The sequence below is a fragment of the Mizuhopecten yessoensis genome, unplaced genomic scaffold, assembly GCF_002113885.1.
Source record: "Mizuhopecten yessoensis strain PY_sf001 unplaced genomic scaffold, ASM211388v2 scaffold10591, whole genome shotgun sequence".
NCBI lineage: Eukaryota > Metazoa > Mollusca > Bivalvia > Pectinida > Pectinidae > Mizuhopecten > Mizuhopecten yessoensis.
This window is the reverse complement of record NW_018408623.1, coordinates 69,497-90,400: the sequence shown is the minus strand read 5'-3', so window position 1 is coordinate 90,400 and position 20,904 is coordinate 69,497. Positions and strand designations below refer to the sequence as shown.

At 33.5% G+C, this 20,904-nt stretch overlaps 1 protein-coding gene across 1 annotated transcript; it reads right to left on the bottom strand.

The window, feature by feature from the left end:
• Nucleotides 1-14,621: 14,621 nt before the first annotated feature.
• On the bottom strand, nucleotides 14,622-18,923 carry LOC110461210 (metalloproteinase inhibitor 2-like). The gene is made up of 7 exons (XM_021514583.1): nucleotides 18,874-18,923; nucleotides 17,890-18,029; nucleotides 17,614-17,693; nucleotides 17,033-17,083; nucleotides 16,586-16,679; nucleotides 15,976-16,097; nucleotides 14,622-14,889 (listed from the first exon to the last, which is right to left on the bottom strand). The coding sequence occupies exons 2-7, from the start codon at nucleotides 18,017-18,019 to the stop codon at nucleotides 14,737-14,739; spliced, it is 630 nt and encodes a 209-aa protein (XP_021370258.1). The 5' UTR covers nucleotides 18,020-18,029; nucleotides 18,874-18,923; the 3' UTR covers nucleotides 14,622-14,736.
• Nucleotides 18,924-20,904: the final 1,981 nt, after the last annotated feature.

Here is a 20,904-nt window from a genome sequence, read left to right as displayed (position 1 = left end):
TTAGTAGTATCAGAAGTATGAGAAACTACGAAGCTGTCTGAAAATTTGTAATAATAATTCATCAGATCCATTTAAATGTATAAACACATTGTATCCTTCATACCCAGTACATACCAAGTGTCTCATCTCAAACAGTCATTTAGTTAATTGACGATCATCATATGGTCTGTAACTCATTGTAAACGGTCACTTTATTGATCACTACATTGACCAGTGCAATGCAATAAATCAATTATAATTACATAATAAAAACATAAATCTCCCTAACTAACGCTATCTATTTGAACATGATTTTCTAATATTTTTCTCAACTGAAGCAAGCTGTTTGCAGAAGATATATAATTGGAATCTCCTTTGAGTCTGAACACATTTGAACTACGTGTGCTTTCCTGCTTATATTAATCGTTTATCTCCCCCCACCCCCCAGTACAAAAAGTGTCCTTTTCAGGCAACAGTCTCGCCTGTTCAAAAACATTTTTGAAATTGAATCTATGCTAAGAAACACACCAATATATAACAAAAATGTCCAATTTTGGGTACGCTGACGGTAGCATACAGGGGATTTAAACAAAAGTAAAAGGAAGAGAACATCCATAACCGCTAATGTGACTTGAACATGACCAAAGCTTACCATATACCAGACGGCTTTTCAGTAAAGCTCTCTCACCTTATATTTTGGACTATACACTTGTGTATATTATTTACTTTTTTATTGACAGATCATTATTTCTATTTGTTAGACTTCCAAGGACAATCTATTCTTTTCTGAAGTAAATTAATGTAGTTAATGTGCGTTATCACTGTTTTTACTGTTAAAATAAAGTAATGTGTTTATAATGACACAATACATCTCCAGCACACACGCAGGCATACACACATAGGGAGATATTAGCCAGGTGGCATAGTAGGACTAGCAGTTAGCGCCTGATAAGGCAGCTCCTGCGAATTCCTCAAAATTGTATATCCTAATTGTATTAATTGTACATCTAAGTACTGTAAAGCTCTTTTGAGTGGCTTATGTTAGCTAGATAGGGCGCTATATCAAATGTTGTATTATATTATGATTATTATTATACTAGTGCAATGCTGAATGATCTTTAATAGTGGTATGGTGTTTCATAGCTAGTTAAATGTGTGTGTTTGTCAATTTAATTGTTGTATAAATATTGCTGTATATTCTAAATAAAACATCATCTATTCTGAAAACGACATTGCAATCACAGTTGGAGAAGCACTTTCGAAGTAATGTTTTGGAGACTGAACAGGCATGGGCAATACCTCAGTTTTGTTAATTTGAAGTCCTTAATTGTACAAGTGTAGTGCACCCGTGGAAATATTTCATGAAAGCTTAAGCCTCTACTTTCTTAACATTAACCATCATAACTCTACAGTAAAGTTCAATTTTCTTTTAAAAAAAATCAGCCGAACAACAATGGCGAATAGTGAGCGTAACCCCTGGCCATGGATATCGAGGATACAATTCATCGAGGTTGGCCGTAACCTTTTATCTGGACTATCAGTCTCCGAGGTTGGCGATCACTTTGTAGCTGAACTATCAGTCACCAAGGTTGGCCGTAACTTCGTAGCTGGAAGTAGTTCTGGCACGATTTACATGAAATATCAGATTTAAGAAAAAGGGTTCTATATAGAATTCTCACTTTCTAACAATGTTTCGGAACACTCTAGACTTTAATTTCCGATCTCTTTATCTTTGATACTTCGCTTCGTTTGGCTTTATACATTGACAAACTAAATGATTTCATACTTGCTTCCTTATCTTCCATTTCTATAACATATATGCCAGTGACATACCCACTTTTTACGTTACGTTTTATTCCGTTTCATCGTCAAAAAAATTCATTCAAAAGAAATTGCAAATGCTTAAATCTGTTTTTTTTGTATTAAACGCCCATGAAATATTACATGAAATTTACTTTTGGTTATTACTTAAAAAATAATATGAACATCTGAACTTTCCCTTTAAACCATGGAGACTTGTTGTCCAGCTACAAGGTAACGGCCAACCTCGGGGAACACACACACAAAATGAAACCAACAACTTGCGGAACGTTTATAAATATGATAGTATAAATAAAATATAAAAAAGAAATCAGCACCATTGTTCCAGGTGTACACATGTAAGTGATCCAGATCAGGTTTCGAACTCTTGACCTCCGACCATTCTTCTATCGCTTTAACAACTCAGCTAACTGGCCAACTTAAAAATCCTGGCCACATCCAGCTACCATTATATTCAAAATGAAATTAAAAGGGAGGTAACCGTATATACGAAACACGAAAAGATAATTCTCTTTCGTTTTGCCGTTAATGCGACAAATTTCTCATAAATATAGACGATCTTGTTTCAATGTCTTTCTTTGATCCAATGATTATAGGTAGCGCCATTAATTGGGTTACTTTCTCTTGTAAAAATCATGCTTTTGATGATAAAATTCTTATCATTGTCACGTAAATATAGGGGATGGAGGAATACTTGGTATATGATAAGTAAACTAGACTGACAACAATTTGTTAGAGAAGCATGATGCTGCTTGATGAAAAAAAACACAAAAAGGACCCATTTGAATCCACGTTGTTTTCGATAATTTGTAGCCTCCCGGGTTTTGATACCTACACAAGGCATAATGGGTAGCTGAAGGGAAAACTTCTAGAGTAGTACATGACTTGTCACTAACGCTAGCAACCGTGAGCTGATAGTGATAATATTTTGCTGATTGATTGTTTATAGTTGTTTGAACAATTTCTTGTGTTGCTTCAATAAAAACGTGAAATCTCATCAAGTGGTATCTTTGTTTAAATATGTCAATAGATCAGACATGTGATCTCCCTTCGCAAAACCAAACGAACATTCAATGTTTATCTGGTCAAATTCATCGGCAAATGAAACAGGTTACATTTGGTAGTTGCATTGAGTCCAACTCGAGTAGGAATTGAAATATAAGACAATGAAATTAACAATTATTGATTAACGTATGGTCATTTATTTTTGAAGAAATTTGAAAAAGGAATCAGCATCAAAGTGGTGATCATGAATTACTCCCCCTTTAACGTTATGCTATCAATATCATGTGCTAGAAAACATACAAGCTGTATTTTTCCAGGATACGTATTTGTTTTGAATAAATTTATAAAAAAGACGAATGATCAAATGCACAGCACTGATATAAGCATTCACTCTAACGATGTTACTCATTTGTTATGTTTTCTAAATCATCTATTACCTGATAAGATGTGTAGTTTACTTCCTAATAAAATGAGCGATCGGAATCATTGCTGTATATGTAGTATGGGTGTCGCAACACGCCGGGAGTGTATCACGTTATGTTGCTGCACAGAAGGAATGTATTGTGATACATATCTAGATATATTAGCATAGGAAAAGGGTGCTCAATTTAAAAAACCAATAATGTCAGAATGTTATCAAACTGAATGAAATTTATAATGGATCACACAGATTTTCGTTAAACCAAATTTTAACTAATTCCTGCCACTGGTAATGGCTTATTTATGGTTAATTGCATCCCTGTTCGAATGTGTAGTACTTTGCAAAGTTATCAAAATTGGCCAATACATAAAGTTAACTTTTTGAAAAGTGTTGCAATACAGCTATGTTTAATTGTTATACGATACGATGTGCTCGTGCATTGCGATATATCGGTTTTCCTATGTGTTGTGGCTGCCCTAATTTTTAGCCATATGTCTGACGAAGGTATCATAGAAAAGTAACGAGCTTTGTAACACATGTTTAATGAGCGCTTTAAACCTCTTTCTAGAATGTGTGTCTAAATATATCGCCGAAATTTTAAATTGATATTTTATATGACGTGCACAATGTTCCGAGAATTTTTTGCCCAGTGAAACTTTTATCCTTCAACTGAAAATATTATAATTTCCCAGTATAAATTTCGACAATCGTATGTAATATTTTTATATGGTATGCTTTGTTCAAATATTCGCTGTTTTATCATGTAGGGCGATTTAAATAATAACAATCAAACTTCGGCGAAAATCTCCCGGTATACAAAAAACCATGAAATTTTCTGGGGATGCAATTAAATAATTTTATTTTTACAATCACATCTGTTTGTTTGAACTGTTCAAAGACAAAATGGTTTCTTGTTAAGCTGGTACAGTTCAAGGTATGCTATTAGTGATGCAGGTACTGAAGGATTGACTTTGTTTCCATTTACACTCGGGTGCACAGCCGGCCTGGGCAAACTGTACACAGGTGGCGTACTTGCAGTAACAGGACTTGCCAAGGGCTGGGTCTACCTCACACCTGTCATCTCCGATGATCTGTAATGGAATAATATGCATATTAGTACAGAGTATAGGAAATCGAAGAGTCATTACTGTACTATGTTTGTAACATGATGCTGGTGATCGTTTATTACACTACACGTACATGAGACTGACAATTTCGTTATCTTTCCAATTCCTATAATCTACTAGTATTTATGTCAGTACTTAAAATAATAATGTAAGCGCTACCCCCAGTGTTTCTATCCTCGTCAATACAGACGTATACTGTGAAATCGGATATTTTCGTTAGGCTCAAATTTCGTGGTTACTCGACAAAATACCACTTCGTGGATACAGGAATTCATGGATTACGAGTGTCCTCTCAAACGGAGAATTGCTTTATATCAAATTTGTAATTAACTCATGGACGACAAAAGAATTCGTGGATGAATATTACCCACGAAATCAACAAAACTAAAACAACACGAAAATGAGTGATTTTACAGAACTCATCATTAAAGTAATTTTGTAAGCAATTGCAGGAAAGTTAGTACAAACTATGATCGACCTTCGAAAATGTAGAAAAAAATGGATTTCAAGACACGCCTTTATAATTTTGTATCATAGTTAAAATAACTCGCTGAACGCAAACTTGAAAACTTTGGTATCTTGAAATATATGTATGGCTGAATAAAGGTACTCTATATAAGATATAATAGCGGAAAACACGCGAATAAGTATGAATGTTTCCGTTTTGACTATATTGTTCGTGGTTTTGATAATGTTGCTGAAATATATTCTTCTTAGTCTGTCAATACCACATAGAAATTTTACTGATACTAACAGTTTTGATTCCGATCGATCAATGCATTGTTCAATGTTTTGACAACATATACCTAAATTGGAATACAGAAACATAAACTCTAACTGATAATACACGCCAAATGTCAACATACTGCCAACCTATGTATTCCTAGTGGTCATTCTAGTGGTCGACTATGAGTCACTGAGGTTGGTTTTAACATTGTTATTATCTGCTGTAGCCATAATTAGTGAATTTATAACATACTAAAGGGTCTTATTGGAACTTTATCATTGTTGCTGCATTTCTACATATGTTTGGAAACTCCTTTGATCAGGATTATATTTCTTTTGATCTAAATACCGCGTGAAAAGGTGGTTGACTGATGGTAGACTACAATCCTCGATATTGTCCGTACATAATCCTATGCTAAAAGCTTCTTCCCAGTAGTGTGCAACAAGTTCAATGGACTTGAAAATGATACAGTATATTCCCCTACTCTTAATAAATTTAAGGCCAAGGTATAATAATAAAATATGTTTTAATAATGATATCTCGAATGTATTTAAAAATTGTGAAAGCAGAAATGGTATCATAAACTTATGTCAACTGAGAAATGAGGCGAGTAACCTGAACTATGATCTGTTCAAAGATCACTTGAAAGAGTCTCCATCTTGACTATGTTTAACAATACTGAAGATAAATCTATACTTGATAGTGTTCTTAAATATATATACAACACAAGAAGACGTGTTTAACTAATCAAAACAATCTATAAATTTTGTTATATATAGTCATAACTGATAAAATACTGTCCTTAAACCATTATGTGATTCTACTGACTGTCTACATTGATGTTTTAATATTATAAACTTAAAGGATTAAGCTTTGGGTGCTGTTTTTACTGATGGGTGCAATAAAGTAAAACATAAATGTGCTAAGTTTGAATGCTTAGTGTTCTGTGGTTGAATCTGGGTTCTTCTCGTGTGGATAATATGTGAACGGTAGAGGCCGTTAGAGACTTGTCTGAAACTGGATGGGATGAAAGATTTACACATAGAACACTGGCAATACATCTTACATTTACACTACATTTTCAAAATCTTCTAGCTGAATTGCCTCATTTTATTTTTTCATATTTTGATGTTGTTGTATCCCTTAGTTTTTATCACTCCTACCAATGATATATATATATATATTGATACTAAATGGTTCTATGCTTTTAACTACTTCATGCAACAGCAGCAGGGTATGAACAGGGAGCATTATTGACTTGCAAAAAAAATAAAAAAAAATAAAATACATTTGTAGCAATTTCTCTGTTTAATATATCATTAGGGCATTGCTTTCCTATTACTACTTAATTATGATTGACGTTTTAATAAGAGCATTGTATAGCTAAAAATATCAATTAAATATTTATATGTAATTGAAACACACATGAAATTATCTCCCCTATACCATCTGCTAAATATATGTCTATGCTACTTATTATATATAATTTGCATCAATATTTTCTTACAAACCATTTCGTTCATCTTTGTCTTTGTCATGTCAACCTAAGGAGAGAACTTATATAGGCCTAGCCTGCTGTTCAATCCTATTGTTTACTCAATAAAATATGATGAAATAACAAATATTGTCCGTTACCTTGTAGCTGCAATCTTGTAGCCGTTACCTTTTAGCTGCAGTCTTGTAGCCGTTACCTTGTAGCTGGCACGGTTTAAATGAAACATTATTTCGAAAACACATGATTTATTGTAGCCAAAAGCCGCTCAATGACACCAATTTTCATATGACTGGTAACGTCATCCCAGGGTTCACGTAGGCCGCACGCGTCCATTATGAGCACATCTTCTTCCATAAGACCTGCAATGCAGAAATACATACCAATTGGAAGAGTACATCTATTTAATACAATACGACAGAGATTGGCGTTAAGCTATTCATTTCCCTGTAGAATCAAAAGTTAAAAATCAAGATTCGTTTTATCATCTGTATACTATACAACGTAATGCCGCCTACGTGTAGCATGATTGTTTAACACCAGAACCGTTCTTTTTATATTCCCCCTCCTCATTAGTGCGATAATAATAAAGGTTATCACACACCGCTTTCAGGGTTTGGCGTTCGAACTATCGCTTCACCCCTGAAGTGGTCTTTTCATTTTAATCATGACAAATGTTCTCAAGGAAACTTTTGTTCGAACTGCAGTTTTGCTTAAACTTTGGTATTATTTGTTTTACAATTTTAGATTATTTCTGTGGTGTATTCAAACATTCATGATAATTATATCTCATAATTTATTTGTATCTATGCCATGGACTTTACATCCAAGACAATAATGAATCAATACTATTATTTTTTTTTTTTTTTTTTTTTTTTTTTTAAAAAAAAAAANATACAATATCATCTTATAAGTTAAGTTACATGTATATACAGTATCATAATGCATTAGAAATACAATATCATGTTATAACTCAAGTTATATATCATAATGTACGAGAAATACAATATCAAGTCACAATATAAGTAATATATCATAATGTACTAGAAGTACAATATCATGTTATAAGTTAAGTTATATATATATATATCATTGGTAGGAGTTAAATAATAACATGATGTTGTATTCCTAGTGCATTATCATATATATATATATATCATTGGTAGGAGTTAAATAATAACATGATGTTGTATTCCTAGTGCATTATCATATATATATATATAACTTAACTTATAAGATGATATTGTATTTTTAGTAAAAAAAAAAAAAAATTTTTTTTTTTAAAAAAAAAAAAATAAAACAATATTTTTTTTTTTTTAAAAAAAAAAATTTTTTTTATTTTTTTTTTTTTTTACTAAAAATACAATATCATCATATAAGTTAAGTTACATGTATATACAGTATCATAATGCATTAGAAATACAATATCGTGTTATAACTCAAGTAACATATCATAATGTACTAGAAGTACAATATCATGTTATAGCTCAAGTTATAGATCATAATGTACTAGAAGTACAATATCATGTTATAACTCAAGTTATATATCATAATGTACTAGAAATACAATATCATGTTATAATATAAATAATATATCATTTTGTACTATACTATTAATGTTTACTAATTCAACAAATCGTATTATCCAAATCTCTTGGAAATTATTGGGTAACATTTTAACAAGGACACAACATTAATTTTGCGGACAGCGAGATTTTCTGGTCCTAATGGTAGTCAATGTTACTGATCAAATGTTAGTGTTTTATTTATTTGTTGACCTTTACTTGTTTGTTATGGTATCTGGTGTTAGTGAACATAAACCAAACCTTGGATGGGGTTATTTGATGTTTTCCAATATTGTATAATTCTCTATCAAAGAAAATCTGCATATTTCGTTACTGACCACTAATAAGGAATGTCTGATCCAGTGTAAGTTGTACGCCACATGGCAGTGACCCTCGCAGTGTCCACACATACTTGTAGCAGTCCTTTGTCACATTTCCCTGAAAACATAACAATTAAACATATAAACCGAGTTTTAGCGCATCCGTGATATATCATATAATGGCCAGTGTATACTGGGTATTACTCCTTTGAAATTCCCTAGCGATATTTTCAACTTAAATAGAATCAAAGGTTACTATGGTGACAGATTACAATCACAGCAATTTGTATAGTGGTAAGGTGACATTAAGTGATCCAGATAAAGTCCTTATCATTGCTAAATGAAATTATGAGAAAAAAGAAAACATCGTATGAACTTATTGGTTTGGAATTTGCTGCCAAGAATTAGACATAATCAAAACATCAATCCCATTAAAGGCATTACTGGTAATAGTTCAATGTTACTAACCTTTCTTATTGTCTAAATGATTATGTTACGGTATACCTCTGTCTTAAATTTTTTTTTTTTTAAATCGTTTTTTTTGATTACTACTGACCTTTTTATTATTTTTAGTAGCCTTACTTGAATATGCCTTTTCAGTTTTCAATGTAAGTTTGAACAAGAAATGCTTTCCTTCAGAACTATAAAAAGAAGGTCTATGGTTTTGTTACAGCATTGAAGAGATTCCGGTACATAAATGTGTACACACATCTTAACTCTGCTCACGAAAAATGTGCTATTTTCAGAAAAAATGAATTCAACTAAAAGGGAACGATATACAAATAACAAATACAAATAAAACTCCATAATTTCCGGTGTTGGAAAAGTTGTTGTATGGATATATCTATGTGGTACCATGTTCACAGTATAAAGATAGACAAGATAAGATATAACGTATTTAAAGCACAGTGGTAAAGCGAAAAACGTTTTTAAAAGATGACAGACAAACCTTGAACACTTTCTCGACGATATCAGTGGTGAGAGGATCGTCCCCGAAGTTAGTTAAATCATCCACAGTTGATTTGATCACTGTAACAATAAATTTAAGACCTGCTGTGGCTTATCATGTAAACAATCAATGGATATTGTCATTTCTGCAGAAAGGAGTAATGAAAAATTGATTTAACTAACTATAAACACAACCGGATGCCAGTAGTTCTTATTTCACGACAAATTTTCCCATCATTTTCTTCGAAATTTTTCTTACCAAAATCTGCAGCACAAAATGCCTCTTGTGGATATATCTTGTCCGGATATATAGGACACATCCCATCTGTTAAAGTTAAAGTGTGAAAGACGAGGAGAATCGCCACTCTCATCAAAAGTCCTCTGAACTCCATTGTGATGATAATGCTGATATAATGAAAAACGAGGGACAGAAGAACATGGAGTGATTCAGGACTTTGAAGAGCATGACATAAGTGTGATGGAAAGTTAAATATTTTATTATCTTCGAAGCTGGTATGACTATTCGAAACAATCATTAAAGAAATGCATATACTCAATTGCATTTGAACACGAAAATGTTTGGAAAATAATGGTCCGATTTAAACGTTTAGTTATCATAATGTGTTTATAAAGTACTATATCGGATGCTTGTTCGCATAAAGTGCTGTCATTTGAAAAAAGAAGAAAAATTCCACAGACGATTAGTTAGTAATAACAGTCTTTCGCATTTACCGATATACTGGCCCCAATTTTAGATTTTTGGAAATTGTAATTGAAGATAACACTACAGATGACCAGAATATATATGTAAGTAAATAAATAATAACGACAGTACCAACATTTCACAACTGCCAAGTTTTAGAGGCAATCTATCTTGAGGGTCTTGACAGAACTTAGCAGGAACTATAACACTGAATAGAAAACCATGGACAATACTCACATCATTACGTCAGTAAAATAACACTGATATAAATGTTAATCACTTCTGCCAGATTTCAAACCAAGGGCTTGTTAAATGATGAAAATTCATCTAAGATCGTATACAATGTTCAATATGCAAATTTGTTTACAAAAGTTGGACTGTTCTTATGATATCAGCGATCGAATTGAAAATAAATTTGAACGTTAAAAATAATAAAGAAAACGGTACCGCGGCACAATGTTAAGAGGAATAGGGTTGCCACATACTCGACCAGTAAGGTATATATATGTTTAAGTTGGTCAAACTTGAACAAAGAACAGGTTGTATGGTAAGTAGGGTTTATATGATGCTACGGTAATTGACATGAGCGAGTCTGGAGTTAAGATAAATATCCATATATGTTTACAGTATAGAGTACTGTTCAGTTGGCAATGACGATACATACGAACTGAAATAGAGAATTAAAAATTATAAAACAATAGAATACAAAAAAAAAACAAAAACAAAAAAAAACCCGGCCTAACACAAAAACATGAACCTGGAACTCGTCCATCAATACCTTAATGACCATGATCAGAAAACCGACAATGAAAATAAATTATTATCATTAATAATATCAATCAAAAATCCAGAGTGTAAGTATCAAACCGGTTTGATAGGATAACAGTACACAATATTGATGATGTACAATTTTCAAACAAAACTGTTTGAACCAGTGTTGTCTTTGTTGAGGCTTTGCTGGTTACTTCAAATCTAGCAATTGTTTGGATTCGCGGTGTTAATTTCGCCATCCACATGAAAGTCCTCTAAGATGATATGTTGTGAAATGATTAATTTTGGAGAGCGAATAAGGCGAAATTTAAACTGCAGCGAAAATTTCCTGATAAACTCCGTAGTAGGTTAACCTGCCACTTCTTTGCTTTTTGCTTTCAAGTCTTCATACATTTTCATTCATAAAAATACAGGACTATGAATCTGAGGAACCTTATCTTGATTTACAAGATTGTGAGATGTGCCAATGATGACTGCATTGCAACGGAGTCTACAGCAGGACAATGTCTTCATGAAGCAAAGCAGTGTTTCTCACAAACGCTTAAATGCCAGTTTAAGAGAAAGGGTCAATGGAGAAGCAAGAAAGGTGCAAAACAAGTGCACCAAAAGCTAATTTAGGCACGGTTGTATTACATAATGACTATTAAGACAACATTCGTAAATGTGCATGTTAATCATTTATTTTACGACTTCCGTCAATATTCACTGCAAGCACGCTTTCTTATTCTGTTAAATAACAAATATCAAAATAGTGCTAGATGGACATAATGTTTTTGAATTTTCAATAACAGTCACATAAATGTATAGTAAATGAAATGAAAGACTGAAATATTACCATCCTATTTCTTTGCTCTCTCTCCCTTCAGAGCTTTGGTAGGTTAGCACATGAATTCAATTCATATGATTAAAGAGTTTTTTAATTTCGTGTCATGATGTGACATGTAATATCCTCTATCTGGGTTCATTTTCAAATAATTTATTGCAGATAAAGTGACACTGGTATCCAAAATACTTTATGTCCTATGGTGGCATATTTCTGCCATCCACTTGCGACTTACGAGTTACGTATGTCGACATAATTATTGAAAGATGTCGACATAATCTGAGAATATGTCGACATAATCTGAGAAGATGTCGACATAACTTTTAAATTATGTCGACATATTATCACATTTGCCGAGATAATTTTGCCGAGATAATTATCTCGTAAGTGGGTAACTCGGCTTTTTATCGTGTTAATGCTCGGGTGTGACATCGACTTACGACTTGCCACTTACGACTTATTTATGTAAAATCCCTCTTTGATTGATAAACTCTGTACATCATAGTAACCTACTGTAATATCCATATCTTTGATTTCCCATATTTACATTGATTTTACCAAGTTACTCACCAGTATAGTCACCACTGTTCAGTCACCATCAGCCCACCTTCGCGGTCCTCGTGCACAAGCCTCGTTTTGGTAAGTCGGCAATAATCTACTAGGATGTCGACATAAATAAGTCGTAAGTGGCAAGTCGTAAGTGGCAAGTCGATGTCACACCCGAGCATTAACACGATAAAAAGCCGAGTTACCCACTTACGAGATAATTATCTCGGCAAAATTATCTCGGCAAATGTGATAATATGTCGACATAATTTAACAGTTATGTCGACATCTTCTCAGATTATGTCGACATATTCTCAGATTATGTCGACATCTTTCAATAATTATGTCGACATACGTAACTCGTAAGTCGCAAGTGGATGGCAGAAATATGCCACCATAATGTCCGATACGTAAAATATTTTATTATTACTACACGAGAAAAGTACATTGTAACTCATCGACGTAAAACGACGAAACGAAGAAAACATTGAAAACCGCATAAACCTTTGAAGATATTTGGTTTCATATGTAGTTTTTTCCCGTTGAAATATGAACACACTTTGTCACAAGAGGTCTTGTTATAATACTCCTTACTTACCGATGTAGCAATCTGGAGCTACAGGAGACGATGGAAAATAATAATCGCTTCGTCGCCTTCATGTTGCAGTGGTGAAGGAACACTGGACATTAGCGTTCTTCGTTCTTTCGTCTCTGTAGACTTAAATTGCAAAGGAACGAAGAGACCAATATAGCAAGGTACAAAATAATTTTCTTTTGCTCGATCCATTTCTTCGCCTTCGTATGTTGAAAGGCGACGAAGCTAAGAATAATATCGCTCAATGTGAAAGGGATGCGCGCTAATTATCTCACCTTTGTGACGCAGGGACGACCAGAACCTTTCTCCTTTCCTTAGATGTGCCAAACAGTACATACAGCTTAACTTAACATATACAAATTCGGTAGAGCACCAAACTACTAAACCAAGGGTCCCAGGTTCGAGCCCACGTGGGAGCTTTAAAAAATATGACCACTCTACGTTGACGTTTGTGAAGCATTTGCAGTAAGCTGACACAAATTTTATCAGTAGTGTTGAACAAAAGTCGTAGAACTTTTGTCTTGTACACTAGGTACATTTACGAACTTTATATCTATATATAATGTTCCGTATACAGTTTTTTGAAATGAACCCCGCATTTGCTTGTTGATATCGTCTTGCTCAGTTTACCTCAAAATGATGAATGTAGTAGTACTGGTACAACAATAGTGAGAAGTGTGTTACGAATTCAGTTATTCTTAATTGTCGACGATAGTTTATCAATTTTTTGTCTATCAATAGAAGTACTGATGATACACGTTTAGCTAAATGATTTTATCCGAAACTCATTACTGGAACTGGATGCCAGAGACATATTACTGCTTTAAACACTTCATGCACTTGCACTTAAACCGTATTTTCAGTCGTGCTATAGAAATAAAAATATCTACGTCATGTACCTCGTTTTTTATATTTTCTTTAGGGCTTACGCGTATAAGATGTAAAAGGAATAAAAAAACCCAAAACCCCAAATAATAATTTATTAGTTCAATTATTATTTAGCGCATTTATTTAAAGCACGCAAATCGATAAAATATTACTAACGCTAAAACGCTAAAATATGTACATAGTATCCAGTGCATGTATTTAACAGGTTTTTTTAGGATTAAGACGAATAGCAAAGTTCCCATTATAGACATGGTCGATTTATTGTTTATGATCTTTCAATGTTACTATCATCAAGGGAAGCTTTCCTATCAGATATGGAAGGCCTAAAATAAACCATACTAAGTGTGAAATCGTGAAAATTATTGAGTTTCTGGTTGATAATAGTTTTGTTGAGTTCCGTGCCAAACTTTCCGGCAGACTGCAGTCATAATTTTTCCCATTTTCACCGATCTCAACTAAGAAACTGTCCACCAAGATGAATTATAAAATAATGATCGAAGAAGTTTACAAAGATATAGGTTGTCGCCCTTCACCTCTCAAGGAAAAGAAACTCGCATTATAGATAATAAAGCGTTTCTTAAGTTTGTTATGAGTAAAGTGAAGTGAAGAAAATATAATGTTCTGATACCTGTAGAACAAACATATTGAGGAGAGGACGCGCAAAGTTGGTTCAAATATCTTTTGAATTCTTCACAATCTACATTACATAATTCCACTTCTAAAGTATACAGTGTTACATTTCGTCTACTTATATGATATTTCAAATGGTATAAGGGATAATTTCTGCGTTGAAAGTAAAATGTATGTAACACGTGTACAATGTACACATGAATATACTTGTGGGGGATTTAAGTATAATGAAATGAAAATAAAAACATGATATTTTAGGAGAATGAGATATGCAGTTTATTGGTGTCATTACATGTATTTCCAATACGATTTTACATGACAACCCTGCTCGTCCAATTTGGATAATGTCCGCCTTTCTAGCACTTAGCACGCGGATCAAGGACCTTCGACACATGTTTTGAAGGTTTTACTCTTCTTCCATTTACATACTGGTGCACAGTCATCCTTCTTAACCTCTACGCAGGTTGCATACTGACAAAAACAAAGTTCATCCTCAGGTGGTTCCACGATACAATTGTCTTCCCCGGTCTATCAAAGGAAGGTTTACACGTTAAGTATCAACTGTTGAAAATATGCGATATTGAAAAATAATACAAAAAAAATATATTCAGCTGCAAAACAATTTCATAACTTTGATCAAATACAGTAATTTAGAGAAATACTCACATAATGCGTTAGGTTCTCATTTTGTTATGGCCAAGAGAAAAAAATACTTTACAACTGACGCAAATGTATTAAAAATATACAAAAAATACCAGGTATTCTATTTAGGTCTTAGCTATTTAAATTGAAATCAGATAAAAATGTTAATGAAAAAGAAAACTAAATCAGCCAAAATGACTTATGTAACTTAATATTTAAAGCAGTCAATCAGCAAGGCTTCATCTGTACTTTCTAACTAAATTTAAATCCGGTAAAATACTGTGCCTCCCAGGAAATCTACATATCGAATGAGCGACAGGTCTTTTTTGTTTGAAATCAACACGTATTTCAAATTTGTATATTTACATTCTTAATATTTAGTTATTGTTGACCTTAATATAGATATCTACTTATGTTTTCGCTTTTAAAGTGTATTAGTCATCAGCGCAAACACGATTCCTTGAACAGCCGAACGTCAACAAAATGTTTGATTCTAACGGTTGTCTCATGTTAAACGGGGCGGGAGGAGAAGCTTCAAAATGACGGTAATCCAATAGCATATATACAACGTAGCTCTATCTTTTAAATTTAATCAACGTGAACATACATAGTAGCAGCATATAGAGAGTGATCTAGTTTCGTCAATCCTAAAGGCTTAATCCGGGAATTTTTCCATGGTAACCACTTCAAAGTAATCTTATTTTTATAACAATGTATGTATTACAATGTAGCTTATTATAACCAAAATAAAATATCAACATTTCATTTCTCAAAGAACCGACTACTGTGTTAAAGGATCAAAGTATAAAATTCATCAATTTATATTTCATTGTATCTTAAAAAATATACTACGCAAGTGCAAATTCTCGAGTGTGGAAATGTTAGCGTCATCAATTTTAAATCGATCGCAATGTGAAAGAAATAATAAATATTAAAGGTTTATTAAATATTGATTAAAAGAATACAACGTACCTGACATTGACAGTTCTTCTTATAACGCTTGTTGAGACCGATCTTCATATGGCTTGTTACTTCCTCCCAAGGTATAGCTAGACTGCACGCGTCTATTATCATCTCACCATCTTCTTCAGTACCTGTTATGTTAGAATACAAATCAATTAAAATGTAGTGCTACATTATGCTGTGCGTGATTATTAAAAGCGTGTTAGGAGAAAGCCAAATACATCAGTTTCTTTGAAAGGTACAATTCCTGTATCACTTGTCTCAACAAATCAGGATGTCTCATTGAAACTGCTGGTATCACACGGTATGTATAATTGTATTTACTACTGGTATAACATGGTGTGTATAATTATACTACGGATATTTCTTATATTACTGATATAAAAAAAGTTTCTATAATAATATGTGTGATGTTACATGGTGTGTAATACTTTTGATATTACATGGTATGTACATTTTACTGCTGATATAATGTGATGTGTATGATTATTCTGTGATGTATAATTACATTACTGATGTAACATGGACGAAATAATAATATTGCTGATATTTTATGGTTTGCATGATTATACTACTGATATTACATGTTAGGTATACTTACTGCCGATGAAATACTAACCACTAATCAGATACTCCTGCCCAACTTCAAGTTCTACGCCGCAAGGCAGTGAAGCGTTGAGTACGTGCAAGCTGAAAAAGCATTCAGGAGGCACCTGTGAATATGAAAACATATATGCAGTCTAACACTTTCGGCGAAATGGACACTTGGTATCCTCCAAGTATTTGCACTGTGTTAACGATGAATGGAATTATGACAAAAATGAAGAAAAACAGTGTACAATAAAAGAGGAAATAATGCAATAGAATGGCAAAAACAAAATAAATGATATGAGAAATTTGTATCAACAATGGTGATATTATCTTTATTACAATACATCATAGCCACTATGCAGCACCAAATTTACAGAGGAAGTGTATTGATGTATTTGTTTATGACGCGTTTTAGTGCACTCCACTTTAGCGCATCATATGATTTTAACAGATTATCACATTGAGGAATCTTTACCGATAAACCCGATGGAACACATGTCGGAACTATGGATGGAACAGCCGGCTCCTGAAAACAGAGAGACGAAGGAGACCAGCTTAAAATAATCCAGTATTTCTTACTCAACTCAATCTATATAGTCATACATTGTAACAATCTTAAAGTTAGCTTTCATAAACATTAAAAATGGAAGTAACGTGATGTAAATGACAGTTGAAAGTAAAATAAACATTAGTTACTTTAATAATGAAATTATATAATATCAGTAACTCGGAATATATTTTCAAAACGTTAACATTTTCAATATGTCTTAATAAAGTTGAAACCACTAGCTGAGACTAAAGAATGGAATCCTTTTTCTTTAAGCTACTTCCATTATAACAAAATGAAGCATTTTACAATATAAAATGAAATTTGATGTTATCTATTTTATTGTGTATCTTGAGGTAAGAAACGAATAAAACGATTAAGCCTTGATACAAAATGATTATAATTTCTTGATGGTACGACTATATTTTAAATTTTCAGCAAAAAATCTGTTGGCGATAGAAAAACAAAACGAGAGCAATTAATAATGAAACCATCATTTAAATACACACCTTGAACACCTTTACAATATCGATCTTGTACGACGTTTTTGGATCTACTTCCGTCACATCAGTAATAGTCGTTCTGATCACTGTAAAATAAAGGTAAACCTTTCTGAATCACTTTTCTCATGGTGACTTCTCAGGTAATATCCATCAAACGTATACCGTATAAAAAACGTACAATTAGTTAAAATCTCTTACGAAAATATATGTGATCACTCATTGGTTACTCATTTGAAATAGCGTTACGATAAAGCGCCTAAGTGATATGGTATAAATCCGTACCGAAATCGTCCTGACAAAATGCATCTTGTGGATGAGTCTTGGTCGGACACTCAAGACACTGACAGGAAATTTGAAGGGCGTTCAGGGTGACGATGACTCCCACTGTCACAATAAGTCCTTGGTAAATCATTGTGTAAATTCTGGAACAATATTAATACAAAAACGAGCGATTGCGATTGAATTAGCTCTTTTTAGAACCCAAATATTAGGTATAAATATCTAATGTCCTTGTTTTGGAAGGTATAGACGTTCTGTATGGTAAACATAGTGATGCGTTCGCGGGATTCCAATTAAATAAATAAATACATTAACTTAATGAATAAAGTTCTGTATCAATATTAAGAACCTAATTGAAATGTTGATAACCTTCATAAAAGCTACGATATAAAATGTACAATGTCACTATATAAATAATTAAATGACCTAATGAAAACGTTGCTATATAATGAATTCGTTTTTAAATTCCATAAGAATAAACCATTCTGAAATTGGATACCGCAACCTTTAAAATCATCAAAAGCGTTTTCCTCCAACACTGAACAAATGCTAGGATAAAATCAAACTACCTTTTAGCTAAATAATCAGCTTGTAGGCGCCTTTATTCTGAAAACGTCACAGTCGCGTTATCACTTACATAAAGGTAAATCTTTTAATTTGTGATAAATATAGTGGGGTGTTGGTGATGGTGCGGTACACATGGTTTGCTATTTTTTATAACCTTATTTTTGCCTGAAGAGTGTGTGAAAAATCAATCACTCCTGTGTGATGCAGACAGATAAATCTCCCCTCTCGGTATCAGAGTTTTAAGTTTAAGTCTAGTGCTAAACATGAAAAACTTAACCTTTATTTGCGATGTCCCTTTCTACATCACAGAGACATTTTGTCTATCCAAAGAAGTTAATTGTTACATCAGTACTGTTCACATCAACGGATGGTAATGTTGTTTATCTTTATACAAATAAGAGTTTTGAAATGAAGACTTACCTTGTCTATGCTGCGATCTCGAAATGCATTGAGATGCCAGGTACCAATCCTATTTATTTAGATATGGTGTCATCAAAAACGAATTATCTGAAATATTTGCGCTTGATGTATCGAACAAAAGTTATTTCCATTAAAATGATAAAAAAAACTAATGAAAAATCGATCCCAAAACCACAACCACGTGTTTATGTGATAAATGTTGGCATTTACACGTTAGACATACATTGTTATGAAATATCAAACTATAAATCAATTTTCACGTATTGTATTGTAAAACACAATTGATAAAATATACCATAGCGTGAACAGACATCAGGGGAGAGAAAGAAAAAGCCTGCTAGATGTCGACATGAACAAGTAACTGCTACGTAGGCAATATTAAAGTCAATTTGTTTGTCCGTCTTTCTTTCGGTCTTTGGCGTGTATCACATACACTCAAAGTATGTTTTATGTAATCCATATTCCTGGGCAAGGATGGTTTTGACAATTTTGGGTTGTTGTAATAACACATTAAAATATTAAGAATGGGTCGGGGGAGTCCACTGGCGAGGGCGTGTGTTTTGGTGTAGGTACGTCCTTGCATGCCAGGTAAGAAACACAAAGCGAGGAAAGGAATACAAATACCTCGCTATGCTTTAATCCCCACTGTTTGATCAAATTTGTACCTCGTAACGTAGCACAAAACAAAACAAGCATTCATGCATGATGCTCGTTAGTGCGTGGTTCGTGTGTGTGTACGTATGCTAACGATTGAGTTATCGACTAGATCTTCGACTGACAATATAACTCATGAAACTAGTGTAGATTTATGCTATTGCAACCCCCTCCCTATTTCGCGGGTTTGTTTGCAGAATAAGGTGGAGAGGGTGGCATGGAGAGGGTTTACTCGTTGAACATTCAACAGACTTTCGCATACTAAGACCCATTTTGTTCTGCATCTGAATCAACGACAATTAACATAGACCACCACAGCACACATTCCATCTGTGTGCGACTTCACAAATGTCCAATAACAGAAAAGTAGAAAACAATATGCGACGACATACACGGACACTATTACAACTAAACAGTGATGAAGAAGTAACATAACAAGAACCACAGAGACCCTACAAATAATCATCAACGAAACGAAGTTCTCTGGAAACAGATGATGCAATGCATTTGCTTTCGAATACAACGTCGGTAGAGAGATATACATACAGCTTTTATTGAGGCAAAAAAGTACTAAGAGAATAAGATCAGGTGTTCCGGCAGGTTAAGCGTCTTCTTCGTTATCGAAGACACCGGCCATCTACACATGAATCAAACCCAAGTAATGCCATGTACCGAATAATAAAACAGGCATACCGACGATAAAATCAAAATCAAAATACTTTAGCAGAACTTGAATCAGCGTCAACTTGAGCCCCGATGAACACTTCTCATATCTTACATCGTGTAATATCGTAGGAAAACGGAGTGAATTATTGTATTATATTTACATTTGCATGGCATTGCCACTATATAGCCTCTTTGAAAGCTGTGTCGTTGATGCAGCACGAGACACAATTCTTAGCGTTTTAATACAACACTGACCGGAACTACAATATCCAATGTAAATAAACACGACAGCTGCTGACATATATCGCTGGGCATTGTGAGACTTGACAATGTCATTGAAAATGTATGTGCAAAAGAAAAAAAGGAAATAAAAAATACTTTTATTACAACAAAAACAAGACCAAGGTCTGCAATATCGTACAAAATGCACATCGGTTGAAATATTGGGTCTAAAAGAAACTTGTATCGGGCGAGGCGAAGCAAAATGCACATCGGTTGAAATCACCAATGCCGGCAATGGAAACAATTTTAACACTCGTGCAATTTATTTGAAATATCGTCTGTTACGCTGCACTGATCAACAGGGGTTCGTTACAAATGTCTGAAATACACATATTCTATAGACCTACTGAAACATATGTTACAGACCTACTGATATGAGTCACAGCACACATAACCGTCAGATCTTTGTAATGATATCAGTTTCACACG